This window comes from Dermacentor variabilis, chromosome 10 (genome assembly GCF_050947875.1).
Source record: "Dermacentor variabilis isolate Ectoservices chromosome 10, ASM5094787v1, whole genome shotgun sequence".
Classification (NCBI taxonomy): Eukaryota; Metazoa; Arthropoda; class Arachnida; order Ixodida; family Ixodidae; genus Dermacentor; species Dermacentor variabilis.
The window spans coordinates 36,022,616-36,047,647 of record NC_134577.1 but is presented as its reverse complement, the minus strand read 5'-3'; the positions used below and the strand labels follow the sequence as shown (position 1 = coordinate 36,047,647).

At 46.6% G+C, this 25,032-nt stretch overlaps 1 protein-coding gene across 2 annotated transcripts in view; it reads left to right on the top strand.

Annotated features, from left to right (window-relative positions):
• LOC142560321 (uncharacterized) overlaps nucleotides 1-25,032 on the top strand; it is a 67,807-nt gene that overhangs the window by 7,978 nt on the left and 34,797 nt on the right. The window contains exons 1-6 of one of the 2 annotated variants that reach the window (XM_075672320.1): nucleotides 7-222; nucleotides 11,378-11,569; nucleotides 13,763-13,954; nucleotides 16,337-16,549; nucleotides 20,713-20,842; nucleotides 21,822-21,927. In XM_075672320.1, the coding sequence (XP_075528435.1) occupies nucleotides 11,476-11,569; nucleotides 13,763-13,954; nucleotides 16,337-16,549; nucleotides 20,713-20,842; nucleotides 21,822-21,927 (735 nt within the window). In that variant the 5' untranslated portion in view covers nucleotides 7-222; nucleotides 11,378-11,475. Of the gene's footprint in view, nucleotides 1-6; nucleotides 223-11,377; nucleotides 11,570-13,762; nucleotides 13,955-16,336; nucleotides 16,550-20,712; nucleotides 20,843-21,821; nucleotides 21,928-25,032 lie in introns of those variants that run through there. The other variant, XM_075672319.1, reaches the window with a different exon arrangement.

Below are 25,032 nucleotides of genomic sequence, written 5' to 3'. Positions count from 1 at the left end.
GAGAACGCGTGATCGAGGAGCGTGTGGTTAGCTTCGGATTGGCTTCTCGGGTGACTACGGACTTGGTAGAGTCACCGCGTGGCTCGTTTCTCGCTTTGTACTTAACTTTTTTTTTCACACTGGGAACGGATACTTGTGATTGTTCGGATTCAAATGTTCGCTGCCAGTTTTTCTGGGAATTCGACGAAGGAAACGGCGGGAGAAAGGCGTCTGCATTGAAGCGTAAGTGAGAAATCGAAAAATAGTGTGACCATATATTGCTTAGAAACGAGCGTTTTGTTAGATTCGTTTGTCGTTCCGGTGTCAGTAAAGAAGGGAGTCTACGGTTGCACGATTGGTAGAAGCCGTAAATTCAATTACCGCTGGGAACCGAAGCGGCTGTTGCATAGTTTCTCGCGTGACATCGTGCGCTGGCGGTTTCGCGTTTGGGATATGAATATTGCATGCAGAAAATGCCATGGCTTGTTTTGTTTGAACCGCAACCATTGTATGGCATGTTTGAAAGGTGAACGCATCTAGCAGGCAAAATCGGAAAATGTTACCAAAAAGTTGGAAATACGTAGTAATGATGTGCGAAGTCTTCCATAGGAAAAATATGTGTTAGTTCCCCCGAACATAGGTGCTCAAGCGTTGCTTCCCATTGTGTTTGTGACCGATTTCGGCACAATCTCTGTCCAGCCAAGCATCAATAGAATCAATGTGAAGCGAAACTTTGGTGAAGTGATAAATAAAGGTATACAACTAACTGGGATGCGTTCAACTGCGGTTACTTTCATACTACGCAACGTGAAATATCATGCAGCGTTTAGTTTGTTTATCCATCACAAAGATGACAATTTTATTCTCGTACAACTTTTGTGTTTATGCGCTACATTGCTCACGAGCAACGCCGAAACCGCAAAACCAAGTTAGACGGATGTATCAGTGAGAAGTATGCGTAGCAGTGTCACGAGGACCAATGTTATATTTGATGCTTGTCGAAGGCAGGGGGGGCTCTAACGCAATGCTATTCCGAGCCGTTTCTATTCCATGTATGCTTAGCCCTCCACGAATGGTAAAAAAATTTGGAGCTGTGCCCACTTCGCCTGTCTATCCCGTCACGTCACGAAAACTGCAAACTCCCCGTCTAATATGACGTGTACACGCTGATAAATCATGGTTGTCTCGAACAAAAGAAAATAAAAAAGTTATTTCTGATTCTACGCCGCCTTCGCCATTAGCGTTCCGTTATTGGCGAAATATCTTTCGGTCTGCGCCTGCTTCGTCTGTCTGCCGCGCGACGTCACAAAACCGCGATAACTCGCCACGTCAAAGTTACGTGTACGCACTAAAGAGGCAATAATACGCAGAATAAAACTGATTTCTTTTTTTTTTTCTCAGAATAGCCGGAGTCATCCCCGTTTCTAGAGGAATAGAAGATGGCTAGCCGCCGATCGCTCCCGCACTGGCTACTCGGAGCTACTGACGACAGTGGATTTCGTTGCGTGTAATATAAATTTTTGCTTGGCAGTATAACGTTATCGAGCCCTTTCGACACATATAAGACATCGCTTTGCCATCTCCTCATCGCTGAGGGCCCGTTTTAACGACATCTCTAACTCCCCGTTGCATGCCGCCGAAATTTTCGACCAGCCACCGCAGGCTGAGCAGGGGGAAGCGGACCAATCGCAGACGCCGGCACCACTTTCCTCCCCAGATTACCTATTTTCACTGCGCTAGCTCGGCCCCACCAAAACCTTCGCCACTTCTGCGTGCTTTCGCCTCTTGTTAGCCACTTAGATTTAAAAAAGAAAGGACTGTCGAGGAGAGCAATGTTATTCGCTTTAAAAGCAAACAAAAGTGATCTCCCATATAACCGATGAAAGCGTTTAATTGGGCATTTCAGACAACACAGTGGTTCACGTCCCGATGCTTACGTGGGAAGTTACGTAAATTTGGCGTCTGGAGATTGGGGAGGAGGGGGGGGGGGTAGGGGTGGAGGCACTGAAACTAGAATGGAATAGTTTTACGTCATACGGCCTAAGAATGGCGATGACAAATGTATGCGCAGAGAAGTACTACCTATGTCTAGGTGCGTTCAAAGATTCTGTACCTTTTGTGTCACTGTGGCCAATTCCCATTTTAGATGATTGGTTAAGGATGGAGCAAAGATCCAGTGGCACGTATCGAATCACAGTATCAAAGGGTAAATCGAATAAAATCACGTAAGTCCAAAAATAAATTGAATATAATGGGCTATTTCATTAAGATGTTGGTATGTTTCAAATATATCCGTGAGCGCCGACATTATATTTTCATGTTTGATGTGGGAATGCTTATTGGAACTACTTTGTCGGTCAGCGTACAGGAGTTATGTAGGCTCGTTTGCATGTACTTGCATTTGATGCATATATAACCTCTGTATATATATCCACAAAGATATTCGCCGGGATACCGATCGACCAAGCAGCAGCAACGTCAAACCCGAGAGGTGTACACAAAGAAAGCTTCGCTTTATATATTTTACTTCACGTAACGAAGCACACACTTCCAAGCCTCTCGACATTCAAGAATTCCTCAGTGAAATTTGTTAACGTTTCGAGATCTGGGTGCCGCGTTTTAACAAAACACATTTTTAACAGATCTGCATCCAAACTGCAGGTAATTCAGAAGGGTAATTTACCGATGCGTTTAAAAGGATATTTCTTGCTCGAAGCAGGACCAATATAATCGCAGTGTGGGACCATCATGGTCTGACGTTGGGCTGGTGTGGACCCACGTTAGGCCAATATGTAATTTCCCAGTTTCCTATGCTATCTAACTCTTCTTGCGGGCAAAATATAGTCATTTTTGGAAAGCGCGTGTAGGCGGTGAAGGCGACAGTGAGGTATTCATGTTTGTTATATTCTCTGTTAGTGGCTTTGCTTTCTCTCTCCGCCGGTGTGTGTGTGTGTGTGTGTGTGTGTGTGTGTGTATATATATATATATATATATATATATATATATGTGTATATATAAACAAGGGACACACTTCAGAAGAACGAGAACGTTCCACCACGCCAATCAGCGAGGCACTCAATGTCTGGCATGTGGTCCACAAATTGGCGCAAATTTAGACCACGTTAGTGATAAGTATGTTTAGTTTACAATAGGAGGTCTGAATTTTGACATTGTCGCATTAGGACAATACCGCCTCAAGGACATACCATTGCATGAAGAAGAGATACTGAAATAAACACAGAAGACGCCACGGTTTTCTTCTGTCTCCTTATCTTATGCACTGCGTTGTTATCAGAGTATCGGTACCAACGATCCCGACAGCCGGCTTTGCTGTACGACTTGTTTCAAGCGGAAATGACCGAAATTAGAAATAGCAGAGCAATGATAATGATAATGAAGCCTTCCTTTTGCGGCAACGCACTTTGTCTAAAATATGAATAAATGTGTGATCATAACAAAATACGTAAGTTTACAGTTTGTCACTAATAAGTTTAGGCCACTTGGTTAAACTGCGCAAAAGACCGATTTCAGGACAAGCTTCCCTACCGCACTGTTGCCGCAAAGCACACCGGTTGTAGTCACTAGCTGTCTGAAAGGCTGCAGCGGAAAGAATTCTGATGTTTGAACCATCACAAATCTGCTTGCCCCTCTAGATCTTGTAAAGGGTGGGAAGCGAGAATAAAAAAAAAAAATTCGAGCACAACTGTCATGACTAAGTATGTGAATAGCCGAAATGGAGCCGTGTATGCGGCATGTACTGCAGCTGTACTCCTCTCTCGCGATTCACTCTTGTCCGCGCATGGCACACACATTGCGGCCCGAATTGGTGTCAGTGAGATTCTTTAAGGAGCGGCACACACCCACACGAGCGGTCCAGATTTTTAGACTGCGCGATCTCCGGGACCAGCCCATATTTTTGGTGGTATAGCTAGATTTCCGGAAAAGAAAACTTGCCTGAGTACGCAAAGAGTGATATTCGCGTTAAACCACTGTGCAGTAGCGGTATAGGTTGAGCAGACGCACCCGCCAACTTCCCTCTAAACTTCACTGAAAAAAAATCACTATTTTACTGTCCTCGACATTCACCTCAATGTTGTCTCTAATCCAAGTACAGCGTGAATGTGGCGAGGTTTACGGTGTCATCATGACGATGGCAGTTCCGTGGCGCATGCGCTCAGAACGTGGTTGTCTTTCTACTGAAGTCGGTTAGTGCTCGAGGCACTTTACTTAATGAAAATTATTGGAGTATCTATCACCAGTTTTTGTCGTACCCGTTGTCAAAACACTTCGCAAAATGCATCGGTCTGCTTCGGTTTGTGGGGCATTGCGCGGTGGAGGCACCTAAAAAATAATGTATGGGCTGGAATGAGAGTGTCATTCATTCTTTTTTTTTTTTTTTTAGTGAAGAGAAACGTGAGGGTAGGTTTTTCAAGAACCGGCTATCTCGAAGTTTCAAACACTACTCAGGAAAAAAAAAAAAACAAGGAAAATTAAAACAGCAATAACCTACGCACCACATAGCACAAGTCACAAGCGCGCAAGCGGCGTTCCTCAAGTACTCAGTACTTGAGTATTTCAGCTGTGCAAGCGTTGGAGTGTTTCAGTGCAGCGCATGTTTTTCAACGTTATCGCGTTGAACAAGGCGCCAACTAAATTAAACGAGGTGTCACAAGCAAGAGATCACAAAACTTTAACAATTTTACAACCTAAAGAGAAATGGTTAGCTTGATTACAAAACGTAGCATATACAAGTTCTCGTGTGCAACCATTGCAAATTGAATGTACAAGAAATCGTATTACAGCGCATTTATATCGTGATGTCGCACGATGCCACATGATGGCAGCGCATATCGTGATATCGACACGTACGATGTCGTAGGGCTGAACTGTGTTGTCAACAGCCCTAAAAGATCCACGTTGCGTCCTGTGTGTCCCAGTTACCTTGTATACAAATTTGAGAACTCGCTCTCCTCGATGTGCGCTATCTCATCAACTATTTACGACTCCGAGCGTGTCGCCCTTTTCTGTATACATTGTGCGCTTACATAAAACTGCATAACCGTTGCCAGGCCAAAGAGTTTGAATGATGATCCGCTATAAAACGCTTGCCCCTCCGGAGTGGGTATTACCCGGATGAGTCGCGATCACGTAAAACCGTTTACAACGTTCGGGCCGGAGAGCGTAGTATTGATTACGTTGCTTAACAGAGCGGGACTGAATGCGACCTGGCCAATTACAGCTCGAGCGTAAAACATGTCCTCATTTTGACATATCTTTTTCAGCATCTCCGCCTTTTTTTTTTCTTACGCACTTCGAAGCAGAAAAAATAAATAAGAGGACGTATTCCTACTCACTAGTTCGTTTGATTACTGCATCTGAGTATTTGCCTTTGTTGCTTTTATCAATTAGCACGTGGGAATAGTTTGTGGTTCCGAACCAACTCAGAAAGGAGATTTGTTTGAATATAATGTTTTCTAGTCATTTACTAACAATTTTTGTCTCTTTCTATAGAGTTTATAGAGATGTTTCGTTCGTTCGTTTGTGTGTGTGTGTGTGTGTGTGTGTGTGTGTGTGTGTGTGTGTGTGTGTGTGTGTGTGTGTGTGTGTGTGTGTGTGTGTGTGTGTGTGTGTGTGTGTGTGTGTGTGTGTGTGTGTGTGTGTTTGAGTGAGCGAGCAGTACAGATTCTCTATACGCTGCTTGTGGTCTTACGGGCTTACACGTGTTGTTGACCAATACATAGTCTAGCGATATTGTCAAATCCAAGGAATGTGGTCAACAATCGTTGAACAAAGGATTTCGTGGGTTATAAAGGTTCAGTTGATTGATTGATTGATTGATTGATTGATTGATTGATTGATTGATTGATTGATTGATTGATTGATTGATTGACAATAGACTTGTCGTCAGGGTGGCAACCCTCGTTCGACCATTGTTGATCACTCTATCTTCCTGTGAACCTATATTCCTTGTAAGACTGTATACTTTGTCGCCCACGATACTTAAATGAACACTAAAGTCAATTCTGAACCAATTTAGAGTGATAATCTATGTTTTACCTGTATTTTTATTTATTTGGCGGAAAATTATTCAATATTACTGGATGAAATTAAGCCTAATTGGCTCACGTAGGCAAATGACTGACCATGATCTGTATGGCGACTCCTTTTCTACCCATTCCCATACCTGCAACACAGACCAAAGCGCCCAGCCTTTCCAATTACGATGTAATTAAGTCGTTGTACGCTTTCTTGAGTTGAACACTCGAAGCTTAGCATTGGTACGTCAGTGTGATGTAACGCATTTCAAAAAGTGTTTTATGCTATCAAAGGCCGGCTCTCGAGTAGGGAAAGTTATCCGAACTCGTCACGTTGAGTCTTAGTGTTCTTCATAATGCAGTGCAGCCCTTCTTTTACTGTTAAAGAACAAACTAGAACCAAGCAGAGGCTGTTACCATCTACGACGTCACGGAATGCTGGTGCGGGTAGTTCAGGACAGCGTCGCGACCATTGTTTCGTTATCACGTGCACTGTGCTCTTAAACATTTTTTTGGGACGCACACGCATATTCAAACTTCGGCCAAGACTAACGCACATGGCATGGCGTGCCAGATATGTGCGCATTGGCGCTTTTATAACCGTCATCTAGATTACGCTTACGTGGCTGTGTTTACCTATTTACGTGTTCGAGAGCTTCTAGTTGAAATGAAGCGTCTGTGCTGCAGATAGAAAGGCGCGCAAGGTTAAAAGAATTACCTCTTAGAATATTTCGTGCCATAACCATAATCCTATTATGAGGCACGGCGTAATGAGGGGGCGGGGGGGGGGGGGCTCCTGAATAATTTAAACGACTATGTGTTTATTACCACGCACCCAATTCCCGGTACATAAACTTTTGTTTTTATATTCCGACTCCATTGAAATGCGGCCCTTGTGGACGGCATCGAACCTGCGACCTCGAACGCTCAGCAGCGTGATGCCGTAGCATCTGGGCCACTGCAGCTGGTATACTGTTATCTAATGTGATGATCCCTAAGCTAGCGACATGAGGCGGCAAAGGGAGGATATGTCCTGCTAGGCTAGCGTCATTAACAGCTATTCGCTGTCAAAAAATATAATATGGGGCGGGAGGGAGAGAAATAAATGAGAGAACAGCTGCAATGTGACTCGAAGGGTGCAGACTGCAATGGAGTGATCCCGAGTAACAAGATAACCCCTATGTTTACGAGATATCAAGAAGAAGAAGCGCCTTTTCGCACTTCGTTATATAGCTTGATAGGTTAATACCGGTGCCAGGAGGTCAGTGGCCCTCCCGCACGCGATGGGCGTATCGCGAAGACTTTGACGGGTCCCCGCTATCAGCATTCGCTACTGCACCGCCCCAGAGCACACGCAGCATGTAGTGTAACAAAGCCTAACCGCTTTGTGTCACGGGATCGGGTGGATCCTCGCGTAGACGCGTCGTTGTAGTCGTGACTCGCTCGTTTAGGTGCTGTACGCTGATACGATGACGGTGTCTAGGAAGCGGGATGGCTAAGCGCTGTAATAAGGGCACACGCGCGCGATCACGGAGCCCGTTTAACAGAACGTACCGGGATAATTAACGTAGTTCTTGCTGAATTTGCTTTACTGCAGTGTCTTCGCGACAAGGGCACGAACACAATAACGACGAAATCGGCCATTCTTTCATTCGCGCATGACCTTCTAGCGCAACCCTTTTGTAGCGACATCTGTTACGGGCTATTCCCCGGCTCGCATTTACGAGCGGAGCTTAAGATAACCAATATAAATTGCTCGACATCGTATAACCTGATTTGAATAAATGAAGAGGGGAATAAGATAGATAGATAGATAGATAGATAGATAGATAGATAGATAGATAGATAGATAGATAGATAGATAGATAGATAGATAGATAGATAGATAGATAGATAGATAGATAGATAGATAGATAGATATAAATTCAGATGTCAGCTTGACCATGTCTGGCTCGCTACACCAGAAGTGGGCTTCTCCACACAAAGACTCTTAATGAGGGAAAGCCGAAACTGACGAGTACATTTAGTGGGAGTCGCGGTCACACATGCACGCAGGGGCGTCTTTTAAATCGCATCGAGCGGACCATATATATTATTATCTACGATTGAAAAAGATCAAAAGGAAGAGTAACAGCTTTGCCCAGAGTCCGAAGCAGTGATAGCGATTCGAAATGCAATACTAAGTAGCCCCAATCATTGACGCTGAAAAGTTGAAACTATGGAGACGCATCGCTATGAAGCTTCCTCTTTCACTTCTGTTGTCTCCTATGATGTCTCGACGGTGTTTTGACCTCTGCTTCCTGCTGAAATATTAAGCCTCATCGCGCCTTTGGCTGTGCTTATGCGATTTGCAGTTGGTGTACGTACAGTCACAAGCAAGTCTGAGGACCACATGTACTACCAAATAAGCCGTTGTCTTCGCAGCATAGGTATAAAGGCTGAAATCAAATGGGTTAAGCCTACGTGAGCCTGTGCAACCAATGTAACGGATTAAAGCAATTTAACTTTGCACGGGCTGTGCCAGAAGAAATGTATTATTTTTTTTTTTTTTTTTGCGGACACCATGGTCGCTAGACTTTTGTTCTCGACTGTAGATAGGTGCAAATACTCAAGTCTTCGGGAACAATGCGCTTGCTTTTCCTAATCCACTTAAAATACGTGACATCTTTTTTTAATACTTTCTCCTGCTTTATAACTGCCACGAGGACGTGGCGTTGATAAAAGTGACTATGGTAATGGTGATCGTTCTTCTCGTGCGGTCTATTGACAGAGACAATGAGAACTGGAAAAAAACACAGAACAGCTACATCTGTTTAAAAGTAACGCAAATAAGATAATTAACAGATCTATGGCAGTCTTACTGTGCAGAAAGAATAGCGTTGGGTGAGAGCGGATCGCTAAACACGGGCAAGGATTTGCAGATGCACTCTTTAGGTGATGCCGGGAAACAAAAATATTCCGGAGTTTTTCGCGCCGAAATCGCAATCTCATTAGGATTCATGCCGTAGCGGGGTCTTCGAAATAATTTTGACGATCTGGGGTTCCTTAAACATACACCTTAATCTACGCACACGAGTGTTCCTTCGTTTTTCCCCCATCGAAATGCGACTGCCGCGGTCGAACCCGCGACCTCGTGCTCCGCAGCGCGACGCCATGGTCACTGGACCACTGCGAAGGGTAGCTGAAACTGGAGCCTTCACTGGGTATAGCTCGTGTCTACATAAGCTTGCGTGAGGACCCTTATAAACATTGGGAAGGCTCCTCGCCTGCGTCCAGAGCGCCTGACGGCTCTACGAATGCTCACTGCGTATTTTCCAATTAATTATTGGCTTTGAGGTTTCACCACGCACAATTTTAAGGCTTTCGCCAGAACGCATGCACAAAGCATACTCGTTTCCGGCATGCTCGTTTCCTGACGCGTTTTCCTTCAGCGTCCTGTTGCAATCGTTTAAAACGGCATCCCGCGTCTTCCTGCTTCTCGGGCACGGACGGGCAAAATGAACAGCTACTGCTGCCACGTGCACGCGTGGCACGTGCACGTGACATGTCACGTGCCACACGTGACATGTTCGCACGTGGCACCGAACCAAACCTAAGCAGGAGAGGACGAAAAAGGTCTGCGCTATAAATGCTCTTACCAGCTGACGCTGAAAAAAAAAGGAAAAAAAAAGTCAGCGCCTCTTGTGTTCTGCATGACTGCGGTGGCATTCTAATGGCGCCATATGGGGGCGGCGTTCGTGGCGCGGCGCGGTCTTATCACCCGCGGCGCGCAACGGCCGTGTCATGCGTTGTCGTTACATGCGAAATTCAACCAAGCGAGGCGAGCGGCAAGAGCGCGTCGCAGGTCACGGAACGCCCGACACACACCGCTGCCGACCGCTTGGATGCAGCGCGCCGTAAGCCGACGGTGGCGTCGCTAATGGAGACAACTATTAATTGCTCTCGTGCCCTAACCATTCATATGTTTGGGCTAGAAGGCCGCACCGAGGTGACGAGCTATCGCTGTTGGGTGTTTTTTTTCTTTCGAACGGCCCTGACTGAAGACGCCGCGTTTGCTTATAGTTTGTAAGCCACCTCGCCTCCTCCGCCCCCCCCCCCCACACACACACTTTGCTTGCCCTCAAAAGAAATTTCAAAGCTTGCCGAATAATCGCAGCGTGCTGTTCCTAATCTAAAACGCAGTGCTCCTACTGATGAGGTACCAGTTGCAGATCAGCGAGTCATATCCGTACTACGGTTATTGTTGGCGTTTCTGTGGGCTCTTTGAGTAGCCAGCGCACTTTGCGGAGGCTTAAAGTGCGATGCATGCAGTCGATGCGCCGAGCGCAGTGCCGGCCTCCCTCGAGTAAGGGTAAGGCTCTACGAGCTAGCTTCATTTCGCATGCAGAACATTCCAGCCACAAAAAGCCTCCTCGCCAAATCTGAGCACAGAGAGAATGGCGCACCGGAAACGCTCGTGTGCAGTCCATTGGGCGCGCGTTAAAGAACCCCAGCTGGTCGATATCAACCGGCAGCGCCTCTACAGCTGCGTCTGTCACAACAACTGCATTACTCGGCGACGTGGAAGGGGCGATGAGGGACACTGCATTAGATTGTACGCATAAACTATTGTTTCAAAACGATATTTTCGTTCACCTGACAGGGAAACAAAATAGTATGGTCACTGAACGTAGAAATTTCCTGAAATTCACCGCTAACATCTCAGGGAAGCCAGGTTAATGCGACGTCTCCAACAGAGGCCGAACAAGGGAAGGCGTCAGCCTGGAGCCAACATTCCGTCATTGGACTTGTCCTCAAATTATTGTAGGGGCCCTGCTAACGATGACAAGTCCACTTCTTAAAATCTCGGCTCCAGGCTGGTGCTTGCTTCATTCGCCAACTCTTGATCACTTCCAATCTACATCTTCCTGCGAAACGGTTGTTTAGCGTGACGTCATGAATTCAAATATATTTTCTTGTATTTGGGACCTTCTTTAGGCGCAGAAAACGTTTTCACAACTTGCTTGACTATTGGGTCTTTTTAAAGTTCAATGTAGTCCTTATTTTACCGTTAAACAATTAACTGCACCCAAGCAAACGTTCTCAAGATCAGTGACGTCATTGCGGGTTGGCGCAGCAACATCACAGTGGCCTCGCCACCGATCTTTACGTTTTCTCCAGCTTACCAAGTCTCATCTCCCGGCGATAGTGGCCGTCATGTTACTGCAGGAATGTAATTACCTAAATCAGCTTATCCGCACATTCATCTTTGGTGTCCTTTCTAACGTCTCGTCGACCAGTCAGATCCCCCACGCGTAACAGTCCAGACAGGACTTCTGACGCTCTGACAGAACGGTTTTTACCCTTTCTTTCTTTCTTTCCAGACTGCAACCGAAAAAGAATATACAAGGAAGCTCCGTAACCACGTGGTCCAAGGGGCATGCGGTGAGCAAGCGTCGGCCGCAGGTCGCATGTGCCGCAGATGCGCCAGGGCTTCCCTCTCCAGTCGACGCTGGCCCTGGTGCTACACGTCCTGACCGGCGCCCTCCTCCCGCAAGTCGTCTGGGCTGACGAGAGTGAGTCGCACAACCCGAGAAGAGCCCCCCCCCCCCTTTTTTTTTGCGACAGGCGTTCGGCACAGACTTATTTACTATACAGTAAAACCGAGTTATAACGAAGTTGAAAAGGGAGCCAGAATTACTTCGTTATATCCGTTATTTTGTGTACTACGCTATGGATCTTCATGGGGACTTCAATGAGAGTTTCACTTACTTCGTTATAACCATTATTTTGTTATATCCTTACTCGTTATAACGAGGTTTTACTGAATACTACACACGCCGCAGTACTGCCGCGGTATTTTTTTTTTCTTTCCTAGTGCGATTACACCATAGGCGGACCTCGTATAGTTTGTAGGTATCTGTCTGGCGAAAATGTAGGCCGATCCCGAAGGTAGTGAAGTGTAACACAGCGTCTCAAAGCGCTAGCTCATGGCTTGATGGTTAGAGCATTGAGCTGGTACTGCACGGGAAGACAGAGGTTCGATCCCACCATCCGTCACGTATTTCTTTATAACATTCAGAACCAGTTTATTATTTTCCGCATTGACGTGGTTACATATAAAAATATACAAGCGACTTCATCTACTTTGTACGCAGACTTCGCCTACTTTGGAGGTATCTAGCAGAAAACTCGAAGTGTGTTTGGCGATTTCGCCACAATGTGCACTTAATCGCAAAAGAAATACGAGGTATAGAAACTTCACTTTGAGAAGTGCGTCTTTATAACCTGGCGCATAAGTTGCCTCTGCAAACAGGTCCACTACGAATAGGCAGTGAGCCCGATTGCAAAATTAGTCCGTAAGACTCCCACTAACTGTAACATACGTTAGGGATGTAAGCTTTCAAATGCGTGAATGAATGTAACTTATGTTTTTTTGTTACGCCATTTCTGTGTGTAGCCTGGTGGCCACACAGCCTCTGTAGAGCGCACAAGACGTTTTACGTTCCACACAGCGACTGGGTCCTACATCCCTCCCCTCTCAAAAAAAGGCTTCTTTTCTGACCCCCTTTTTCGTCTTCCCCGGTAGAGGGTGGTCAACCGGAGGTACCCCTCCTTTGGTCAGTCTTTTGCCTGTCTTTCTTGTCCTCTTTCGGCAAAAAAGGTGTCGGTCTTGTGGCGTGAGCTACCTCCACATGTCACGGGACATCGGTTCGTGATATGCCGACGGCCTTAACTTCAATTGGACGGTGCAGCCGGAGAAGAGGCGCAACGGACCTTGTCAAGGAGAGAAAGATTAATGCCTTTCTCAGTCCGGTGTTCTGTTCGCGTGGCGTGGGTAGCCACCCTATCGCGTGGGCGACGAGTGGCGTTGAAACCGACCGTGGCGCCGAAGGAAGTCACGGGATACTATACACTGCGACTGCGTGCTCAGAACACTGACGGCTTTGACTTGCTCGCGCCGTGCGTTGGCGGCTCGGATGGCGTGCCATGCTACCATCACGCGTTGAAGTCTCGGCTGATTCGCCGTGGGCGTGGCGCACTGTTTTGAAAGAAAAAAAAAAGGATAGGCCAGGGTGCCTCCTGTTCTGTGCGCTTTAGACAGCGGTAGTCACAACCGGAGTCGGAACTCTCGTCCTTCCGTCGACTTTCTTAATCGAGCGCCATTTGAGGAGATGCAATGGCTGGGAGTAGTGACTATTACGATCAGGTAGTGTTTACGTGACCATTGGTACGCTGGTATGGACGTTGGAATGCCTTGACCGGCGAGTTTCGTTCGTAGTTGCTGATCGATTCTTTTTTCCTGCAATTCGTGTGTGATGTTATCCTCACTCTTACAATTGTCCCAACGGGGCTGCAGCACCTAAGAAATGAAAAAAAAAACAGAGTTTAAGGCCATTGGACCAGGAAGAAAGGACGTTCTGTGACGTCGCCGTTGTCCGCTTGTTAAAAACACAACTTTTGACATTTTGTTAATTACTCAATCATGAATTTAGATTTCGTGTGCACTTATATTGTCCGCCTCTTCAAGTAACCCGGCTCAAGGATTAAATTCTGCCATCTGCCACAGGTGATTTTTTTCTCAATTCTTTATGCCACGTAAAAAAAGAAACACCCTGCATTTTTCAGTAATATTCCACCGTCCCCTGTAATACGTTATCGTCACCTGCACTGTTCCTATTACCAGTCACGCGCGATATAGTGTCACCCAGCCGTAACGTTAATTGCCCCGTGCGTCGTGTTTCCACCCGCACGTTTGCGACGCGCAGAGTGTTCGAGCCTCGGCTTCGGCGGCGGCGCCTGGCTCAACCCGTGCGGCTACTGCGTGGGCGGCAACACGGGCCTGGGGCGCACCCACGGCCGCGACTGCCGGGGCGCCTGCGGTGGCACGGCGCGCAGGGACTGCAACGGGGTGTGCGCCGGCGGCGCCTACGTCGAGCCATGCTCCGGCCAGTGCGTCTGTGAGTTGAACGACGACGCTCCTTCCGTCCCCGCCCGTGCCAAGTGCGGGAGAACCGGAAACCCTTCGCGCAGTGGAAGCTTACTGTTGTTGCAATGCGTCTCGTTTCGAGCGCAGCTGTTTGGCGCCCGTACCTGGGTTTCGCGCCACTGTCGCGCCTCGCCGTTGTCCCTCGCCGTAACCAGGCCAGCGCGCTCCTGGCGCCATCTCTCGCGCACGGCGCGAGTCTTGCTCTCTTCGCTCCTCATCCAATGCCACCTCTGTGCAGCGGCAATTAGCGCCGGCTCGGTGGCCGCTGATCTCGATGATGTGCTCCTGCCCGCGAAACGCATAGCCACCGCCGTTCGCAACTCCGTGTATTTGTAATGCGTTTTTAAGCAAAACATTTCTTTCGCCCCTCCCCCCACCCCTGTGATTTGGCGTGTGGTCGTCGTCGGCTGCCTCGCCGACTAAGAAATTATCAGACGTGTTTTTGTCGCAAGTTAAAACACACACAAAAGGAAGACGCATAAAGACAACACGGGCGGCATGTGTCTTCCTTTAGTGCGTGTTCTAACTTGCGGCAAAAAACATGTCTTTTAGCAGGCACTAACTAGGACAATAAGCAGTTCTGCTGTAAGAAATTATCGCTGCTCTAGCCACCGTGCTGTCGCCGTCGAGGTTACGACCGCTTACGCGAGGTGTCGCCTCAGTCGGCACCGGACGCACCCATGTGTACGGCTGCAAGCGTTTGGAAGCGCTGTACCCGAGCCCGCGTTCTTCGCGCATTCCCAAGAACGCTTTCGACTGTTTACTTCGAGGCGTCCGGTGGCTGTCGCGCGAGATCTCGCGAAGGTGACAGTACCGGCCAGCTCGATCGAGAATATACCGCCCCTGCACAGAACTTACCTTTTGCTCAACAAAGTACGCATGCACCGCGGCAGATTATACTGTGATTCGCTGTTTTGTGTTGCCGGCTTACCGAAGCTTCTGAAATTAGCGTGACATAAACTATACCAATACCCAATAAGAGGCCAATGCGCGTAGCCATACTATTCACACCCTTTACGGGTGTTATTTAACCTTGCAGCGCAGGGTTGATAAGCACTGTTTCAACATTTATACGACACAGTTTTAAATCACAATCATATTATTAAGCACTTAGTTCATTCAACCTTGGATAATAGTAACAAAATGCACAGGAACATGTCCGAATGCTCTAGGCTGTAAGGGTACCTTCTGTACTAAGAAAGAGAGAGTCTGATAAACTTTGTTTCTTTGTCTGAATCGTCACTAAAGCTAAAGAAGCAAACATGCTTAAGCAAATGCAGCAAACAGATCAGAGTAACAAGCACTAACACAACGCAGAAAAGAGTACAGTAAAGTAACGTAATTTTATTTAGAACTATAGATTGTAAACGAAAAAAAAAAACACACATGCACAAATCACATTAAAAGACACTTTAGTAAAATATAATTACAAAGAAGGCAAAAATAAACCCTTTTAGGACTGCCTACATGAAAAACGATCTCGTGTTACAGAAGGACAGTGCTTAAAAGAAAGAAATGAATTTTCCTAATTAATTCTAATTTTAGCTAAAAGGAAGTTATTCGCTTATGCAAACCGAGTTTCATTGTTATCAAGTAGTTATGTGTTAAAAATGTCTAAAGGAACGCTTGAGTAAAGTGATTTGTAAACAGTGATTGATTTACTTAAATTAAGTAACCCAATTTTTTTAAACAAACGTGATGCTTTTGCAAGAGGTACGATGCGCTGTATCTGAGTGAACTGAAAAGCAATAATGCGGACGGCCTGGTGTTGAACGTAGTGAAGCAGAGCCAGATGAGTGGAACAAGTACATATCTGCCCAATTTTCCGTAAGTTTCACACATTTGAGCTCGTTTTACAAATTCACGAATTTGGTGTCAAACTTTACGAAAAATAAATTTGGTGGCAAAAAAAATTTGCTCTTCGACCTGCGAACCATTCGTCGGAAGCTTTCTAATGGCGAAATGATGCAAGACGGTTAACTAAAAGGGAGCAAATTCACTCGGATAAGTTGGCGAGGCACGCAAGACATTCAACACGTGAAAAAGTCATTGTGAACTGAAAGCAACGTGTTGTTTGCTGGACTTTGCTGTTCTAAGTCTGCCACTGCTTGTAAGTTCTAGGCAATTGCCTGAAAAAAGAAAAAAAAAACCGGGCTTTTGGACCCACCCGTCTCTCCCTCGGTGTCGTGTCCGCAGAATTTACGAATTTTACAATGTAATATTTTCGTCAGCGTGTACAAGTGCGCTCACCATACGGCTTAAGAGTATGCAGACACTATAGTCCTGCTGTGTCCACCTCTGCGCCACTAACATGTTCCCTTCATCCGTTATCGTTCGGCCACCGCGCTGCCAGACGGCAAGCACAGCAAGGTGTACGCGGCCGACAAGGAGCTGCTAGCCCAGCACCGGGACTGTCGCGGCGTCTGCCTGGCGAGCCAGGTGGCGAGCTCGGCCCGGCCCACGTCGCCGTCATACACCAGAGACTCGTGCGGCGTTTGCGTCCGCGCTCCGGTGGCCAAGGACGCCAGCGCTTACAAGGACTGTCTCGGAGTGTGTCGCATACCAGGTACCGCGCATCAACCGCTTCCTCCTCACCCCCCCCCCCCCGTCTTTCCAGCATCATTCCCTAGGGTTTTGTTTTGTTTTATGGCGCAAAAGCGACTAAGGCTACGCTGCGCTAGCCAGAGAACATCACAGAAATAACTAATTAAGTAGTTTAAGCAATCATACTAACATCACCACAGTTTCTTTAGAAAAAGCGCATTCTTTCGAGAGATCAACGACGTTAGCCTGTGAAACAAGTGCGTTCTGACGTGAAATTAAGCTGGGGTGCAAGGGTATTATTCGCTTGTATAACTAGTGAAAGTATGTTTTTTCGCGTGGCATGTAATTACAATGTTACGTTATCGTAAGTGGTTCTTGACATTCGATGCACGTAGGTTGTCATTCCGTCCTCGATAAATAGTTGCGCGTTACGTGGCTGTATTCTATACGCAGACGCCGTTCGCGCCTTAGATGCGTTAGATCTGCCTCAGATTCGATTTTAGATGCGTTCGCCTTTAATTTGACACAAGAAACGCAATTTTAGATCGATAGCTTTCTCTGTGTTTCATTGTTAGTCGTGTGACATCGTCACCATTCCGTCGTGTGATATCATCACCATTGATATCGTCACCATTCCGTCGTGTGACATCGTCACCATCGACACCGTCACCATTCCGTCGTGGGACATCGTCACCATTGATATCGTCACCATTTCGTTGTGTCACATCGTCACCATTCCGTCGTAGACACCATCGCTCGTCATGGCGCCGCCAGAGCGGTCGTCATGTCGGCGCAGTCGCCGTTGTCAGCGTTCGTCCTGTCGACGTTGCCCTTGTTGTCATGCCTGTTACTGTTGTTCTATAAGTTACACTAGAGAGATAGACGGAAAGGTCATACGGGAAATGCGGGGAGATTAACCAGTCTGGACCCGTTTTGGGCTGCCCTTCACTGGTGAAAAGGAACTAAAAGATGAGGAAGAAGAGAGGAGTTGACACTTTGCACTGGTACACCCACAATCAGGTGTTGATCGCTGAGTCACTCACAACTGGTGATATAAGCACCCGAGCCCTCTTGTGGCACAGGGAAGCCGACGCGGTTTTAGAATTTGGAAGTTTTACAGTGGTTTGCAGAGCTACCAGACTGTACTCCGATTCCTGAAGTTACTCTCTAAAGTTGTCTAAAAGAATAAAGTTTACTACTCTCTCGATTGTGTGTGTAGCAGCGCTGCAATCGACCGTTTAAATTTTCGTTGACCCTCCCCCCCCCCCACCCACCCACTAACTCGCGCGCCGAGCGTAACGGCGAGAAACTGAGCGCAAGGATGACGTCAAATTAGGGGTCACGTGAGCGCTCTATTCGAAATGCGCGCCACGCCGATACCACGATGACGTCAAGATCGTCTTGGGCATTTAACCTACATGCTGTGTCTTCCGCAGGCGCTGCTGCTCTTTTCTTTTTCTTTTTGCTAAATTGAACTGACTTGCGCTGACTTGTGGCCTGTTCAACTGTGATTTTTAAATTCAGTGGGGGAGGGAGGGGGAGACTAATAATTCGCTGAAAGTCCTCTGAAAAGTGATTCTTCGGCTTACCTTTAACTTCCTTTATGTTACCCTCAACAAGTTCCTCCTTCTTTTCTTTTTCTTTGCATACACTCGGAAGAGTTGAATCGAAACCCTCGTGCGTAGAGAAATCACCACGGTAGGCCAGCGTTACCACGACGACGGCATTCAGGCGAAATAGGATATAAAACAAATAATAAGGAGCTGTATAGCGGCGGAAATTAAAATTCTAGGGTAGTAATAAACACACCCACACGAGAACCAGGGCTCTCAAAGTGCATGCGTGTACGCGAAAGCCGTGGTTCTTTAAACAGTGGTCGATCCGTCGCGCATCGCGGCACGCTCAATAGATATACTTTTTTTTTAGTGGTCTCCCGGGCAACATTTTACATTCTAGGCGTATACGGTGACGGAATATTAAAAAACAAAAAAAATTTAAGAATATTTTCAAGAAAAACATCGATTGGAGTCGGGGCCGGGATTCGTCCGTTCCCCTCTCTTTCGCAGTATTTTACTACACGCCAGGAAAAACGGGCCTGAGCCGTTCACTGCAACGCCGTGTTTGCAACATCGCGATCGACTCCCGTCAGCAAACAACGCGAGAGACTCTCAAGGTGTATCGAAAAAAATTGGACTAAAGAAAAAAAAAACCACGCCCATTACACGAGTCCGCTTCTAAGACACAGGGATGCTTTTGATGCCGTATTCGATTATTTTCACGCTATCGAACGTCGGCCATGATAACTTTCTTTTTCTTTCCTATCACTACTACTTCTAACTTTTGTTGATATTGGGAACGCTCAATGAAACTCTTTTATTGAGTGCAAAGTATTCCTCTTTCGAGCCGACTGTGTTGAGTAATTTTATTCCATGCAAAGCTCGTTATAGAAATTCTGATGCGTTTCTACTGCTTTTCGAGTGCCCTCAGCTGCAGGAACGTTTGGGGGTGTAATCGATTTCGTGTAATGTACAAAACCTTGCATGAGGTTACACGTTGCACAGGATGAAGTTTGTATGCATCATCATTAGTTGTATAGCGTCTAATTAAACGCTTAAATAAAGTTTCTCTTCCCGTAGATTCTAATTGCAGCTACGTGCTTTTCTTGTCTTTCCTATTGCTATTACATTTATTTCAAGTCCTTTTCGATCGGAATTGTTCAATGAAACCTTTTTACCGAGAGGATAGGAAAGATAGTTCTTTTTAGAGCCGGCTATTTGAAAAATTCAATTTCTTACAAAACTCGTTACAAAAAAAATTTTGTTGGGCTTCTGCTGAGCTTCCGTTGCAGTGAATGAAGCTCTTTTATAGAATTGCAATTGAATGTGACGCGTGATTTTTGTAAAGTATGAACTAATTACTTGATCTGTCCCCTTTCCACGGTGCTTCCTTTGTTCACGCTTTCATGTCGTTCAGGTCGCGACCGCGTAGTGTTTTCCCTAGTAATACTTCTGTGCCAGTTTTTGGATGCTGTATATGTTGCGTAATCTCCCTGCGTGATGATGAGGTGAGTGCCCGAAATACTAGACCGTACTTGTAGTGCCGGTCGTTGTGACACTATTCGTGAGCTTGTGACTTTCGTTTCCGTGCGTAGGTTTCTTATTTTCGTCTGTGAAGCTTCTCTCTTCTGAATCTTTTATTAAGTGTCCATTCAGCTGGTCCAACCACTCAATGACGCAGTATTCTTTCTCCTCAATCATTGGATTTCCACGTCTGCTTATTTTTCTTTTCGCAATATTTGTATTACGTTTATTCGTACCACCCTTGTTCTTGGTTCATGCCCCTCAGTGCACAAATATTTACTGTGTAACTCTATGCCTCAGTGGATACGTATCATATTTCAGAAGCAATAACAACTGCAAAATGGTGTTGTAGTCGACGGTGAGCTTCGATTAGCTGTCTAGCTTGGGCCGTCTATAACCGAATCAGAGTTTGCACACTCATACAATTTCGCTGAGACAGCACGAATGCAAAGTATTAGTGACTCATGTTCATATTGATCGTGTACGGTTCTTCGGTTTCCTGCTTCGCGGTGATATCCGTCATGCTCCCCAATCTATGGCCGGGCGTCCTGCAGTGGGCGACTTACAATAATTGTATGGCGACCCGGTGTGGAGGAGAATGCGGGCAGGCGACTTGAAATCTTAAACTAAGGGATATGAAATGATTCGGGCCGAGGCCGCAGCGTCCCACTGAGAGCTATTGCTTAGGTGGTTGTTCTTTGACTTTTATGTACTGAAGAAAATTTGCGAGATAGACCTCTTTGGTACGGACTGTAACAGCACTATTTAAAAAATTAAAGGGAATTACAAACCGGTAACAAACTAAGCTAAGGACCACTGTACTCAACCGTCGCAAGCACACAATGAATTTCACAACGGGTTTGGCACTGGAAGCTTGGTCTTGTATTTCAGGCAGTCCCTCATCACATAGGGCTGTGCCTACAAGACTCTTCAATAGACTCTCTATTGATATGCAGTCGGCTACGATGCATGACTTGTGCGAGGGAAGTGTTCTCTCGATGGAGGTTGTTACTTCGACGTTGTTGTATTGCAAGCTTATATTACCACGCTATTCCCGCAGAGCACTTGCAACTTACCGCTTTTTTTTTTCGCTGATAACGTTAAGGTATGTCTCGAGAGAAGGCCACAGTCACGTGCGGCAGCTGCGTCGGTGGCAACGGAACCGTATCCAAGGCCGACGTATTGGACAGCTGCGGCAACTGCAAGACGTCCAAGGCCCCTTGCCTCTGCGACGGGTGAGCAAATGGCGTTTTTGAGACGCTACATGACGTTGTATCGCCTTCGGGACCGGCCCAGGTCGTAACAGAACGTGTTGTGACGTTTCTTTCGCCAGAGTGCAATAAGTTAGTCGTCGTGCCATCGCCATTTTACTGCCGTCGCCTTTGTCGCCTTGCCGCTGCCATCGCGTTCGCGTCACACACGGAACTGCTCGCCTTGCATAAGCAAGTTGCTCCACCTATTGGCGCTTTGCAGAACACCAAAACAATGCCGGGTAGCCGGCAATACCTGCAGAATGCTTCGCGTAAAGTCGTATTGCACGCTGCGTGGACTCTTCATTTTTTTTATGGGAAGCTTTCTTTAAATGAACCCTCCTGGATTTCCCTGGCGGTGGTAAAGCCCCCTTCATACACGTTTTCGCCGACCAGGTCAACGCGTCCAGGTCAACGCGACCAGGTCAACGCGATCAGGTCAACGCGACCAGGTCCATGCGTCAACGCCGCATTGACGCGTGGATGGAGGCGCTTTATACGGTGGCTGCTGCCGTCTCGCCGAACAAGCGCGTTATTCGCGTCGCGTAGCACGTGCTTGCGTGACCAGGATTCGCTCGGTAGCGTGTGTACGCGAGCCAGTTTCCGTTAAGCCACGCACGCGTGAAAGAAACCGGGAAAGAAAAAAGAATAATGGTAAACGCTACCACTATATTTCGCGTTGTATACGTCTCTCAACACACACCCCGGTCCTCAGCACTGCATCGTCGACGAACGTCACCATCGGGCTCGTGACATCGCTGCGTCGTCGGCGACTCACTGCGTGCGTTCGCATGAAACGATGTTTGCATTTCGCCGTATACTGTGAACGGTACGTGTCGCACATGAGCGCAAACATTGCATGAGATGACGCGCTGCATAGGTGATAATTTCAGTGAGCGCTTCGCGAATGCTTCCGTTTCTAGAGATTCCAAGCTGTGAGTTGTATCTGCGTATTTTTTTTCAGGAAGGGTGAGAAGGATGAGTGTGGCGTGTGCAACGGTAAGGGCGCGACGTGCTTCGTTCTCAAAGCCGTGCGACCGTCCGCCGTACCCGCTGACGTGGATGTACAGGTACGGCAGTCATTGTTCTTTGTCGTTATTAGTGTTGTGCCCTGCTGCTACAATTCTTCTCCTCCTCCTCCTCCTCCTCCTCCTCCTCCTCCTCCTCCTCCTCCTCCTCCTCCTCCTCCTCCTCCTCATACTACTACATTTAGCTCGTTTCTTCGACTTCTGTTACTGCGAATTACTACCACCACAACCATCACCACTACTACTAATGCTGTTAATGCTTATACTACTCTCCTTGTTTCTCTCTAATACCACTATACTACTACTACTACTACTACTACTACTACTACTACTACTACTACTACTACTACTACTACTACTACTACTACTACTGCTGCTGCTGCTGCTAACATTCTGTGATCTATGAAATTTTTTTAAGTATTCTGCTACCTTTTTCTCTTCCAATGTTGTTCGTTCACTTCTCACTTCTGTTTCATGTTCATCGTCGCAGCATTTTAAACATGTAAGCATCGACATGACGCTGATGTCATCCGTCTAACATGTGATAACGCTACGGCAATATAAGGCAGAGTGGCTTAACTTGTCGCAAGGACTTATGACTTGCTTATGGCGTGCTTATTACAAGATTTCCTGGAAGAAATGCCTGAGCACTTTCGCTAAAGAAAGAAGAAAAAAAAGCCACGGGTGTGTCGAAGAAGCCAGGTTGGTCAGGTGATCGAGTAGCCTTGCCCCGTTCGCGTACAACAGCTTTCCACGATAAGTCTGTTATTCGAATAAAGACTCTCTCTCTCTCTCTCTCTCTCTCTCTCTCTCTCTCTCTCTCTCTCTCGAGTCAAAGATCGTGGCTTCCTCCCTCTCTCGCACGGAAGTGTCAGCCGTCGGTACGCCCATGCTGCTGCTCAAACGACCGGTTTCCAACAAAAAAAAGAAAGAATTGTTGCATAGTTCATCTCCGATCACTCTCTGTGAGAATGCAATAGCACTTCAATGTTACGGTGCAACAGAACACGGTTAATAAGTTTGTACATGTTTGTTGGGACTACATCTACGACGTTTGGGGCGATCTTGGTGTTTCGTAAATTACCATTTGTCTATGACACCGAGTAGGGTCACTGGGGCTATGAACACAAAGGGAAGCATCTTGCTATTTGAGTCTCCAGCTGGTTACCTAAGGATAAAAAACATACCGGCGCAAATACTCACAATTAGATGGGGCATGTGTATGCTGCGGCAAAGATCCGGAGACCACTCAGCACATTCTAATGGAATGCGAAGGTATTCACACAACGATACCAGTACATAGCGTACAACTTTCAGACGCGCTTAGATTTAAAATAGATGGCAATATCAATCAGTCAGCAGCTGAGATAAGGAAGAGACGTTTAGAGCATTGGTGGGGAAAAATGGGGACTGATACGACCGGATCCATTAGACGCGTAGGCAGCGGTACAAGGTATATAGAGAAGATTAAAGAGATGTATACAAGTATGCTAGAATGAAAAGCATTGATAGCATACTCGAGTAACTCAAGCACGCTAGGTGACCATTGGTCCTCGCCCCGTTTCAAAGGGGATGTCAATAATAATAACAATAATAATAATAATAATAATAATAATAATAATAATAATAATAATAATCTGCGCTCTTCCCCGATAAACAGGTATGCTGGCAATAGGTTTATGAACAGTCTAAAACTCTCAGGGGAGTTTCGCGGTTTCATTATTGCGGTGGTTGTGAGGCGCTCACGTTTTCTACGCCATATATCGATTGCTTCGACAATACGTCCGGCGGCAAGAACACACTTCGTTCATAAGATCACCAAATTCACTTTATGAGTCAGTGAACGAGATCGATCGAACCTCGTCGCGTGTTGTATGCAGCCAGAGCACATTTGACAAAAGAAAATGGAAAAGGCTGCCGTAGAAACAGCAAATCTAGCCTGCCATCGCGTCGCTGTTTCAGTGAATGCGTTTAGAGTAGTGCTAAGAGTCTCTTTAAGAGTTTACAGATAACAGGATTTGACGAACCACCAGCAAGAACAACGTCGATCGATTGAGGTAAGTAGCAGGGGCATCACGCAGGGAGCCCTAAAAGCGTTTTCATCGAACAAAGAAAAAGAGACCCGCTTTTCCTTTTTCTTTTCTGTCAGTGCCACAACTTAGCGAAATGCTAAGTCCTTGCCTTCGATCGCGGGGCGAGATTCCGTGCAACTCACATACGTGTAGACGAGCCATTATTCGCCGTTGGCAGCGCGGTCGAGTTTGCGGTCAATGAGCTCGTGACTCTCACGTGCTTACGTCTATACACTTAGCTTCTCCGCGTCGCGTCGAGTGGAAGTTCGCGGGGCCACGAGTGCATCGATTCACCTGGACACTGGCCTGCTGGGCTTGTTTTGGCTCCTGCTTCGTCTGCGCGGGAAGCCGATAAGGAGACCTTGTCGCCGAACTAGCATGTCACGTTGCCGAGGTTCGAAATTAGGTCGCCCCCTTTGATTTACGACGTCCTCCTGGCCACCGGCACTTCGCAGTTCACAGGGATACGACGCCGTATCGACGATATATGAATTGTTTCTGTTACGAGCTAATACGGTCGATGAAGCTTGCTAAGCAGGACGGGCCGTGTAACATTTATTTTTCTTAAGTTACGGGAAAGATAGAACTCGTTTTTAAGTAGTAGAAACTCGGTTTCCTGACTTGTCATTGTTGTTTCCGAGCAGTGGAAGTCACCCACTAAGCAGGATCAGCAACACAAAAGCAAAAAAAGAAAGAAAGAAAGCAGGTGGTGTTGACATTATATTAAAGTGAATATTATGTTATAAATGTAATTCGCAATTTTGATAGTAATGAATATGGGAGCGAGTAGTTTCCCGTGAAACGTAAAACAAGAAAGATTACGGATATTTATAATAATCTGAAGAGAATTAAGGAATTTCGGGGAGTAACGTTTTCACAAATGAAGCGAGTGACTGTTTTGAAATTTTCAACGTGATATACTTTCTGGTGGCCTACCCGCCACGTGGGGGTTCAGTGGTTATGGCGTTCTGCGACCTTTCTGTCAACATCTGTGACGTCACGGTGAGGAGCTGATGCGGAAACAGCCACAGTGGCGTCGCCACCTCTCGTGTTTCTGTGTGTTTTGAGGCTAACC